Source organism: Paramisgurnus dabryanus, chromosome 6, assembly GCF_030506205.2.
Source record: "Paramisgurnus dabryanus chromosome 6, PD_genome_1.1, whole genome shotgun sequence".
Lineage (NCBI taxonomy): Eukaryota > Metazoa > Chordata > Actinopteri > Cypriniformes > Cobitidae > Paramisgurnus > Paramisgurnus dabryanus.
The window spans coordinates 21,431,582-21,444,184 of NC_133342.1; the positions used below are offsets into that span (position 1 = coordinate 21,431,582).

A 12,603-nucleotide genomic window follows, 5' to 3' on the forward strand; every position below is an offset into this window, starting at 1 on the left:
AAAAACAGAAAATGACAGTCATTAATAGGATTCCAGGAGTTAACTGTCCATAACTAACACTGCCAAAGGCAAACGGGTAGGCAGAAGGAATAGGACGTTTATGTGTGTGTGTCTGGGGGGATATACAGGAAAAAAAAGGATAAATAGCTCTCAGTTTAGAAACCAACTATAATGTCAAACACGCTATTAGCCAAAAGATGTGAGACCTACGTCCTCAAAGTCAACAAATATTAATAATTTTGCATGAAGGAAATAATCAACACCTACCTAATTACAGCAGGTGACTGTGTTACAGCTCTATCAAAAATATTTGAAATTTTTGCAAGGGGATGCCCACCAAGCAATTGCGAGACCTTGAATTCCTTGCCACATGAGGGGTTTCTGTGTTTCCCCTCGATTAAATCTCCGTCAGCATTGAGGGCAGAGTGTGTCACGGTTCCTCGGTGTGTGTGTGGTGTTGCCAGGCGGCCGTGGTGAGCACTGACCCCTGCTTAAGCTCCTGCTTCTCACCCCGCTGTGCTAAAAGCTACCTACGCTCTCACTGGCAACCATGTTTGGAAGTGATCCAAATCCACCTCCTCGTACCCCCATGCATACTCTGTTCCTCGACAGCCCGGCACGCATTCGGACGGATTCAAACTTGGATACGAATCTGCTGCGGCTTTAAGTGTATTAACTGTTAAAATACTTATTCTGCCCAGATTAATATGCAGACAATAATTTGTAGGTGCATACTTTCCAAAAAAAAACAATGCGTACACAGTGGCGTAATTGCACTTTTCGTTCGCACCAGCTATTATTTGTCCTTTTCAATTATTTATATTAGTAGCGCAGAAAAAACACTTCAGCTTTAACTCAAAATGATGTATGGAAGTGCGTAAACTAGGGCATAGCAAATTAACTGTGAGTTTACAAATAAAAATGTAAATATTATGAAGATAATATGTAAAAGAACTGCTGTTTAGTCATTGTTCTTCAATCAGGCACAATATTTTATTTAATCTACGCTGAGACCAAAAACTGTTTTAATACGACAAAGTTTTGCAGATACCACACGCCGAGTGCGCTGGCTTAATTTATCATTTCTCTCCCTCAATCTCACAGAGAGAAAATGTGTGTACTCGTGTATGTGTTCACCAAGGGGGTTACGCAGGCTCATAGCCAGCCCTTTTGTTTCTCACGGCAGCGCCAGCTTCATTAGCATAAATTAGAATATTTCACGGCAAGAGAGCTACTCATAGCTATGTGTTACCTTCACATAACGACACACGTCCTCCCGTATCCCCCCCGACGCCATCTCCTCACCCACTCTAACATCTAACCCCCACTGATTAAGGAGAGTGGAGGGGATCTTTAGCAGAGCCACGCCATGCCAATAGCATTACATTAATCTGCATTAGAAACATTCATTACATGCTAAACCACTCAGGCAACATGCCTCTTCCCCAGAAGACTCTGTATATCACATCATTTGGAGTAAGTATATGGAATGAATATGAAAATGCACTTCCCTGTTGAGATATCGCCTCGAGTACTAAAACATGGCTGAGGCAACACTCAAATTCTTTGGTGAAATCTAGCAAAGGTAGACGATATCGGTGTCATTTTATTACTCTAATACCCGATATATGTGAAATAAAAACAATAAAATGTCATTATTTCGGGCTTCCCAGCTCTTTTTGCCATTTCCCTTAACGCAGCGCCGGATGAATGTTGATCAGTGTTGCTCTCGTCCAATGAGCGCGTGTCGAGTGACAGTGTTCCTAAACTGCAGCGAAAGCCAGCCATTAATCTTGGTCTGGTTTAAGTAGCATATATTAATTTGTGTCATTTTTACTAAGTCGAGTTGGGAAGGGGCGCTCGCCGGTCCGTGTTTGACTGTTCACAGCGACGGGGGAAAAGTGTGTGGGTGGGGGGCGATGGCTAGGGGGAATATGGGGGGGGGGGCTTTTATGTGTTGCGCTGCTGCCACTGCTGTCGTCGAAATCAAACAGCGGGACGTGGGCAAACGGCAATTCGCGGCCTTTGAATTAAACTAAATGAACTCCCGGGGTGTTGGTATGGCAACCATAGCTGGAAACAGCCCCGCCTTTTACACTTAAGGCACGTAAGGAAATGAATGAATTGAAATGTGTTTGTAACAATGAGGATTTTGACTGTGTGGAAATGGCAGATAGAGCTCTAATGCTGTTATATAGATCACAGCCATTGACTGCACCGCTGAGGGGCTGAGACTGACTCCACAGAGACAATAACAGCATCTGCAGAGCCTTTTACTGTAATTCAGTTTTTACATTGGGCTACAAACTGCACCACAGACTCATATCAGACAGAAAAAGCTCCATCGCATCTGCAAGCAAATTTCCTCTCTAAAGCAATTTTTAATCCAATAAGTGAGTAGATGTTTTCACTGTAATGGCTCTGAATATGATATCTGTCAAACAACTATGAACAAATCTCGGCTCGCAGAATGGTTGATACTGATGCTGCAGATATCCGAACCGGACAGTGCTGCTGTGGTGCTTTTATGCGCTTTAGATGCATTCAAATCTTTCCAAAGGAAATGACCATTTCTATCACTGTCCTTTGTCATAACACAAACAATGGCAAACAATTCATTTTGTTACAGTATGATATGACATCTGCTTTGTATCATGCGAAAAGCAGCATTATGATCATTCTTTTATAATTATCATACATGCAGCATTTATGAACTCAAATGTTTGAGCTTTCAAAAATTATTTTGTCACACTGCAGGATTTTAACTTTTATTTTTTAAGGATTTTAAGGAACTAATAAGATGTTTAAAAAGAATAAAAAGCTTTGAATACTAAGTATATACTCTGAAATAAAATTTAAACCAAAAATTTGTCAACTACCTGTACAGTTAAAATATAAAACATGTTTTGTTAAAAGTAACACAAAATGTGTTGTTTCAATAATAACACAGAGATGGATGGATTCTGGGACAATGCATTTAAGGTGTTGTCCCAGAATCAACACTAATGTGCTGTTTTTAACACATTCGCTCTAAGTGTGTACCCAAAGCAATTTACAACTATATTAACACCATGTTGTTGGTCAGCAGTTTAAAGTCTCTGCTTTCATCTACATTTAAACACTGTTCCAAGCACACCTTTGCCATGTAAATAATAACTTCACAACATACTGGTTTTGGTTTCTTCATTGACCGTCGCCTTCAACACAGAAAACACTTTTCACATGGGCAACCTGTTATCAGAGCTAATTAGAGACTCCCACCTCCGTTATACATTTCTGTAATTAGGCTCTTAAAACATGATTAACATGTCTCAATTACGCCAGTCATCATTTGCATAATTTATAAAGAGCTCTAATTGCGAGTGAGTTTAGACTTGAAGCCGGGTAATAACAGAAACACACAGGAAACATTATGCTGCTACTGAGGCATGTCCGTTCCAACGGCCCCAAGTATGATTAGCAATCACGATCCAAATAAAACAGGAGGAGAGACTCCCCTCGTGTAACCATAGCAAACACAATATTTCTTCACATCTCACCGTGTTAGATATCTCACCTGCTTACAAATAATGTGCCACGCAGAAAATTTAAAAGAGGAGTTAAGATGCAAAATCATCTAAGTCCATCTGACATGTTTTCTTGTAAATGAGCATTTTTTTCAGACTCTGCCAACAAACCAGTATTTGTAAAGGGCCTGAGCCCAAGATTAAGTGGATTTGAAGCTAAAGTATTTGATGAGTGTATACTATGTGCCAAACGCATTCGGTTAAAATCATTATCTAATATTTGACAGAGGTGGCGTTTAACCATTTTTTTTTTAAGTTATATTTTTTGGCCATTTTGCTTTTATTTGAACAGTAAGTGAGGAGAGGACAGGAAAGTACAGTGGGGAGAAAGGGGTATGGGATCGGCAAATGACCACAAGCCGGGAATCAAACTCGGGTCGCCGAAAGTGCGAAAGCACCACATGTCGTAGGGCTGCCACCTACACCATCGGCTCAGACGGCAGTTAACAGTTTTTGCATCTCTTCCATTAAAGTTTAAACTTTACAATAAATGTAATTAAAAAAGAGCCTACAAATGTAATGTTTTAAAATACACTTTTACATTGTAATCGCTATGTAAGCTACAACAGCATTTGTAGTTTAATATAATAGCGGTCATGTTAATTGACTAAATGTATCATAGTCTCAGAAAAAGTATATTTCGTTATATCTTGATACACTTTTCCAAAATCACTTAGGTATTTAAAAGCTTTCATATAAAATAATGTTTCTGATGCCTATTGGTTTCTATTGCCATCTATTCAGTCATCTTTCTATTTAGAAATGATTACAATTGAAATGACAATTATTTTTACAGTTAGTATCTCTAAAACACATCCAAATTTGATATGCATACCTATACTTTAAAAACACTATGAATATAAAACTCTTAGATTACGGAGCGCTCACCATTCCCTTGCAAAAGCAAAATTTCCAAACCTACAGATAAGTAGGTAACACTTTACAAAAAGGCTGCATTTGTTATCATTAGTTAATGCTTTAGCTAAAATGAACTAATAATATGCATTGTAGCATTTACTGCACCAGCATTTATTGATAAATTCAGCATTTACTTCAAAATCATTTTTTTATTACATGGACAATGAACTTAACAAATCTTAACAAAGATAGATCAATACTAAAACACTTTATTGCTTATTGCTATTTCATGTTAACTAAGGCATTTACTATGTTAACAAATGCAATCTTATTGGAAAGTGTTACCAATAATTTTTTTCACAGTAAGTATTGCTAATGCACATCTTATGAACAACATGCATAAATAGCACGTATTATATATGTACATTTTTCATATCTTTTTGCTTTTCCTTATGTCTCTACTAATATGTTTTGCAAAATGCAATATTGTGAAAATCACTAAACAAGAATTAAATTGAATACATGAAAGAAAGGCAGATTTTTGTTGTCTGTTTATGTAGGAATTCTGCAGCTAAGGCTTGTTAGAGGTAATTAATCATTAGGTTGAAACAAGGGTGGAGATACATATGAGGTTGTATCACTCATCTGGCATGAGATACAAGCAAATACATGCTTCTTCGTGTGTGCATGTGTCAGGTTAGATGATAGCGGCATTTTAAAGAGCTCCATATTTGCAACCCACTTACCAAAATGTATAATTTGCTGAACGCTACCATAAATTAACTTCCTATTCAGTGTAACTGAACTACCAAACGCAGGAAATGTTTCCACTCTGTATCACATTTAACACTGACCATGATTTAAGATCCAGCAAGTTCACGTCAAGGTTAAATTTAGTTTTAAAAAGAAGTTTATTTTTTTAAAAGCTCTCTTTACCAGAGGGCAAATGTACGTCCATGTGAAACAGCCCTGATGAAGGCCCCAAGGGTAAAGCGGAGCACAGGTCTGCAACCTGATACCCACAAACATCCAAGTTAATGTCAAGCTTTCCATAAACGTCCATCTATAAGTGCCAGTTCACTGAATTCACACACACGCACACACAGAGGCTTCACATTTCCAAGAACTACACACAAGTACACAAACGCTTTAAATAATCTGAAACACTTGCTGCTAAAGCAGTCTTGTTTTAAAGCCCCCACCCCGTTTTTGCGTCCCGTTCCGTGAGCCGCAGAACAGCACCATGCTTGTTTATACTCGCACGCCGGCCTGTGCCATGTTAGCGCGGTCAGGGCCTGTGTAAAAATACACAATGAGGTCAGGAGTTCAGGTCTGCTCTGTCCGCTGCTGGCACACCGTACTGCCCCGCTTGTCAGCTGCTTGCCAGGGACGGCTCATCCTCCCGCACGGCTGTCAACACGCTTACGCCACTAACACACAACACGTGGTGTGCCGGGCAACTCGCAGCCGCGGCAATCTCTGCGAGGTGACCATAGGTTACAAAGAATTACACGAGCAGAGTCATTCCATGCTCTCACAACACGTCTGCAGATAAAATATGTTAGCATGCTGAGAATGTATTATTCCTATCAAAGAAAGCCAGTTGCTTCCAAATAGGAATTACGAGTTGCGCTTAAAGCAGTAGGCAAGAGGTGACTAGCCAGTTGATCTAAAAATTCGACGTTTTTCTACTGTCAGTTGAAAAGGTGAATTTTATAAGACAAGGAGCCAGCGTTTCACTGAGACACATGACCCCCACGGTCTGTTATGAAAGCTAAGGCACCACAGTTCCACAGCACGCTATGCCATTTCGACAAAACAGACCGGCTACGGATTTAATAACCTCGCTTTTCTGTAATCCACCTGGGACTCTACGGCTGCGACAACGTAAAACCGTAAAAGGGGCTGACTTTTTATTAAAAAAGGAAAACATTTAAAAGGGCCTGATAAAATTGGTGGCTGCTCTCGTTTGGGCATTCTTGCACTCAGCACATTTGCAGTAAATGTCACGACGGAGGTTTTGAGCCATTTTCTCTGAGGCAGTGGCGGATTTTTAGTGGTATCTGTCTGCGCAGTGTGAAATTACACCCTTACGTTAAGGAGACACAGAGGAAAACCGAGATAGAGCTCACAGCTAATTCTGTAGAAGAGAGCATGTAGAATTATAATGTACAAGGACCTTTTAAATCAAGCTTTAAAGGACAAAGGTGGTTTGCTAAACTAAATTGCCTACAGCAGTTAAACACAATCAAAACTCTACCACCGATAAAACACTAAATTTCTTCTTGAAAATCTTTGTTTCTATTTTTGATCTGGTTTTTTTCATGTTTTGTTTTATTAACTCACAAATGGGCTACTATCAATAGCATCCTCTTTAAAGGAAAAACTTGTGAAAGTTGGGTGCGTCAGAACTCAATTCCCATGCCAGGGCTCTGAGATCTACCAAAATAGCCCACAATAGCTTGCAAAGGGCTGGGTCGAAATGTTTGAGGCTTTAAATAAACTATATTTACAGGAAAACAACACTGTTTCACTTGACAAGTTCCCTTCCTTTTACATCCTACCAAAGCAGCAAAATTACATCAGAATTTTTTGGTTTCTAATGAACTAACAAAAACTATGCTCATTTTTAACACAAACACTGATCAAATATAAGTAGGTTTGATTTCAATGATCCGATGCTACTAATGAAGTCCTGAGAGAGTAAGAAACTACAGCACAACCAAAAAAGCACCCCCCCCCCAATACACACGCTCAAAACAAAAAATACACCGGAGGTGCATTCAAGTACAAACAAAAGCTCTACATGAGGTGTAGATGAGGCATCTTGCATTGTGCACTGAGGTATGAAGTGGATAATACAGACAAAACAAAGACATTCCCACAACAAACAAACTAATTCACGTATAGGAGAGTGACAACACAATAAGCTTCCACAAATGTAATCTGTCAACAAAAAGGCTGTCAGGTTCAGGTACTCGCTATCTTATCACCTTACAGAGAGTCTGGAATGCTCTGCATCTAACAGAGTTCCTCTTTTCAGTCAAAAGCCTTGCAGGTTCCTGGTTGCCAGGAACTGTGGGAAGAGAAGCAGGAGCAAAAGCCAGGAAGAGGTCCAAGTTACTTTGTTCTTCATCTTAGAAACGAACTCTGAATGAACCCGGGGTGACGCCAGGCAGTTCAAAAGAGCCAGGCATAACTCTTTTCCTCCTCGGAGAACCTTGCTAAACAACCGGGGGAAAAAGAAGCAGAAAGGTCCTAGAGCCATGAGGCCCTTTTGATGGCTGACATGATGGTGGCCTTTCTAAACCCTCTTCGTACGGTCACAATTTTACTGAGGAGAGTGGGACTGCAGAGCCTTTCAGGCACAGAGCCAACTTTAGCTTCCAAGTAATGAAATCTTTGTAAATTACATTTTGGGGCTAATTACTAGAATGATAGGGTTGTGTTTTTCTTTTACTTTGTCATTTCATTAACGGTTTTTCATCGTACCGATCTCGAAAACCAAAACCTTCACTGCGGGGCGATCGCATAATCAAAACAGCATGTTCATTTTACCCGAATTCAAAAGTAGATCTGGTGGATTTTTAGTAAACAAAAACTTTAAAACTTATCCATTACCAATAGTGTGTCTGTATCTAGGCAGACAGCACAGCAAAAAACAAAAAAAGTTATGTTGCAATCAGTGGAGTTTATAAAACTCAGATGCATTTATCAAAACCATATTTAAGACATTAAGATCTTGGTATGAGGAAAAGCTGAACGGTTAAAAAATGCAAGGCATAACAAAATCATGCATTTTTATATTAAGTTATAATCACAGAGTAAAATAACTGAGATAAAAGACAAATCAATAATGCTCAGTGCAGGGTGCTGCAATGTACAATGCTGTATAAAATAATACGTTTATGCACAGCTGCACAAATTATAACTCTATCACACAAAATAACCTTAGCTATCTATTCAAGGAATCTGAATGTTCGGTCTAAATTAAAGAATATTTGAACAGCATGAATTTTAGTGTTAATATTGTAATATTTTAAACGTTGACACAATGCATTCTTGACTTTAATTTTGAATTTTCCTATCTAAATATCTAATAACACACATTCTCATAAGACACACAATAAATCATTGTACCAAAGAGCTCTCTAAAGAAAAATCCATATTCAATATTCAGCCTAATGTGATGGATTTGAACAAAGCAGAAAGTACTTTCTTTAAAGTTTCTGTGCTTTAACTCTCAATATGGGACACATCATAAAAAACCCACCTGTTTTTTCTTTAATTTCACACAGGACATTGAAAAGAGCCGGCTTCATTCTGTGACAATTCAGTGCATGTTTCCTAAAAAATACAAACAGAAAATAAATACCAAGTTGTCAAAATCCATGACCTGTCAGAACTGTCAAAATACAAACATTAGGCATAGAAGGAGTATCTGCTTGGTCTGATGCAGACATGCTTTTGAGCATTTTACAAATGGTATGTAATAGCTGACAATGGCTATAAACTGTGCAACAATTTTTACAAGTGATGCATGTGTTAAATAAAAAATGATGTCAGGACATTTTATTTGCATTATGACTGCCAGCATAAAATGTGGACTGCAAAGGAAGATTACTATGAAATACTCTATTTAAGTTGATTACTTGCCTTCCTAAATTGAGCTAAATTTAAAATTAAAGTTAGATAAATATTAACAACAAACAGACATATATATAATAGACATAAATATTACATAAGGCATTCTAGTCCAAATTCTTTTTTGATTTCTATTTCAAAACTGAAATGTAGGCTACTAAATATTTGCATTTCCGAAAATAATTTATTAGCTCTGTTAGTGTTGTGGAGCTGCTGGGTTACAGGGTCAAGTGATGTTTTAACAAGCTTTAAATATCTTATTTAAAAATGACGTTTTATATGAAATTCTGGTAACACTTTACAATAAGGTTGTATAAGTGAATATAAATAAATGCATAACTAACGTGAACAAACAATGAACAATACTTTTTCAACATATATTAATTATTGTTAATATAAGTTAATGTCAATGCAACTAGTTATGTTAGTTAATGGTGGATTAATTAATGTTACAATGTTTAATTTAAAAAATGCATTAGTATATGCAAAAATTAGCATGAAGTAAGAATAATAATTGCTGTAGAAGTATTGTTCATTTTCAGTTCATGTTAGCTAATATATTAACTAACTGTTAACAACAACCTTTTTGTAATTTCTCACCGAAATTGTACATGCATCAGTTATATAAAACGCACAAAGGTTACAGTATTTCTTTAAGAAATAATAAAGAGCATAAATAATATTACAGCCTAGGGAGGCTTTTTCAGACCACAATTAAAGACTTTCTGACAAACACCTAAGACTATAAATTTCTAGGCGTGCAATCTCGGTAGCATTTATTTCCTTGTTTAGACCTTGGGTGCTTGCGGTCCAATAAATAAACCAGGACTGGATCCACCCGCAACATGTAGTAGTAGGTCTATGTGGCACTGAATCAATGCGCTTTCTCATTTGTAACCTGCGAGATTCAGAGCAATTGGAAATCAACATGGTGCATCTGGACGTAAGACAGTCACGATTGTGCAAAAGTGGCTGTAGATGCAAAAATACCGTTTTGCATTTTTACATCTGAATAAAAGTTTCACGGAGGACGTGAAGGAAAGTTTGCGCTATTTCGCTTCGAGCAGCGCGTAAAAATACATACCAGCTGACTTGTTAAACACTGTTTCTGTACATCACTGCTAAGTTATAACAGAAATATCGTGCATTAATTCACAGAAACACACCTCGCCTGTGCTTCGTCCAGACTTTGGTCGGTTATGGTCATGATCTGTTGTAATATGTCTCCAATGTCCTGTTTCCTTCCATCGGCGTCTCCTCCTGTGCCATCCTGCATATGCTGCGCCAGGCCGGGGTGTCCGGCCATGCCCACCCCGTGAGAGGAGTGCATCAACCGGGGTTGATCATCCATCCTTGCCGCTGTTCTCTAGACTCTGTGGACTTTTTCTTGCTTGCCTGATAGATGGAATATCTCAGATTCAAATTCCTTCAGGAACCCCTTGAACTCTCTCCGTCACTCCCCCTTTTCTTTCTGGATCTCTGGAGCTCGCTTACAACATGGAGAGGGGAGAAAAGGCAAAGCTCCCTCTCTCTCTCACAGCTGGTTTGGGTGAAATCTGATCTGGAGAGCTGCTTTAGGACCAAGCCACTCCTGCTTTTGCCACCAAAGCCAAGACAACTTTGTACAAGAGCTGCTCTAATCCCGTGTAATCTGCGACCCTGACGCGTAACTCCTGGTTTCCGTTGACAGCTTTGCAACTGAAACGGGCTTGAGACGCTCTTTGAAGGCGATAAACGTGTGGAGAGAAGTGCTTTTGTTTCGCACAGGTCTGCTGCTGGCAATACTGACACATAACGAGAGGCACCGCCCACCAACACAGACACAGAACGTGAGCCACGCCCACCGACACTGATACACGCGACGGGGCCCCGCCTGGTCGCCCGCGATTGGACAAGAACGCGCTGTTCTTCCCTCCCTTATTCTTCCGCGACACGTCAATCATATTTCCGAGGAAGGTGGGTCGCCGTAATAAGCTTTAAGATGTGGCGTTAGCGCTGGGACTGGACAGGGTGGTAACATTGTGATGGATTGGGGTTGAACATGAAAATAAATAATGGTGCTCGGCGCAAAGGATCGGGCTTTGATTCTTTCCCCACTTTGAACCGGGACGGGACCTCCATTTTATCTCAGTCTGTCAATGAATAAAGTCATTAAAGATTAGCATCACTTCATTTTCATTTGCTTTAAATCATTTATGGGTCTGGCTGGGATTGTAAAGAGATTTATACAAAGGATTCATTGTACATATATATTGATTAACGCTGGGGTCTCTATTATAGGCTATACAAGTGACACGTGATCCTGCAGCTCTCTTGGTAGCGCATTGTGATAGCAACGTAAAGGACATGGGTTCGAACTTTGGATAAAAGTGTCTGCTAAATGCAAATCTTACATGGAATCACAATGATGTCAAAGTAAGTATCATTCAACAAAAATACCAATATTTTTTTTGACCTAAATACAGACATTTTCTTTGCAAAAAAAAAAAAAAAATGGGACCTTTACATATAACGCTGCTAAAAGATACCATGCATGCCATGGCCACTCAACGAATCTTGGAAAATTTATCAGACAGGCAGTTTGCTGAGCCGAGTGCTCTATTTAACGGTATTAAATTCACTGGCTATTGACATGGACCTCAGAATGTGGCAGAAATGTCACGCTCTGGCTGCAGGTGCTGGGGAAAGGACCAATAAAGAGAGTGTTAAAGAGGCTGTTTCTGATGCTTGAGTACCCATCAGTGGAGCAAATATTCCAGGAGCAGCTCTCCGACTATTCAATGTCTCATCACTGTGCTCAACATATGAGGTGTGTCACCTTCCATTATGTTCCTTATGAGAAATGACACCACTTTAACAAGCGAACGCTGATTTGTACTGATTGTGTAGGTAATATCACAACTTTTTTATTTTTTACAAAATCGTCATTTTCCAAGAGCAAACGGTTATGAGCAGGATATTGTATAAATCATTCAAAGCATTATGGGTTGAAGATAAAATTGAGAGCTGGTGTAATAAATTCAGTCCTGTTTCAAAAATGCTGTTTTGATTGGAAGATGATGAATGCCTTATTATGTTTCTAACCAACAAGGTTGAGATAACAAGTATAAAAATACAAACTCCCAAGCATGAATCTAATTGTAGCTTGATATACAACATAATTCAATATAAAGATCAACATGAAAATGTGTATTTTAAAACTAACTGACAGACCATCCAAATTTCTATCAGTAGAAACATTTAGATGTTTCGCTATGAATGATGGCAAAAATGTGATATGTAGCCTACTCTTGGTAAAAGTCATTTTTTACACTGCGGTAGAAGTTAAATCGATCCATCAGATTTCTCATTAGTTGAAGACGAGGAGAAACTAGTTAATGATACAAGGAACCGGCGCTGCACCTGTGATAGTATCTGAAGACTGCTGGGCTGGAACAGATGTATAGGCTATGTGACCTTCCTCTGTGCAACCAGACCTCAATGATTGTCTGACCTCTTCACAGCTATTGCCTACAGCCTCTCTACAACATTATGT

The 12,603-nt window shown here is 38.9% G+C and overlaps 1 protein-coding gene across 2 annotated transcripts in view; it reads right to left on the bottom strand.

Annotated features, from left to right (window-relative positions):
- Positions 1-10,877, bottom strand: part of pbx1a (pre-B-cell leukemia homeobox 1a) — a 66,049-nt gene extending 55,172 nt beyond the window's left edge. Inside the window, exons 1-2 of one of the 2 annotated variants that reach the window (XM_065276021.2) lie at positions 10,235-10,877; positions 8,698-8,771 (exon numbers count right to left, since the gene is read on the bottom strand). In XM_065276021.2, the coding sequence (XP_065132093.1) occupies positions 8,698-8,771; positions 10,235-10,419 (259 nt within the window). In that variant the 5' untranslated portion in view covers positions 10,420-10,877. The remainder of the gene's footprint in view (positions 1-8,697; positions 8,772-10,234) is intronic. The other variant, XM_065276022.2, reaches the window with a different exon arrangement.
- Positions 10,878-12,603: the final 1,726 nt, after the last annotated feature.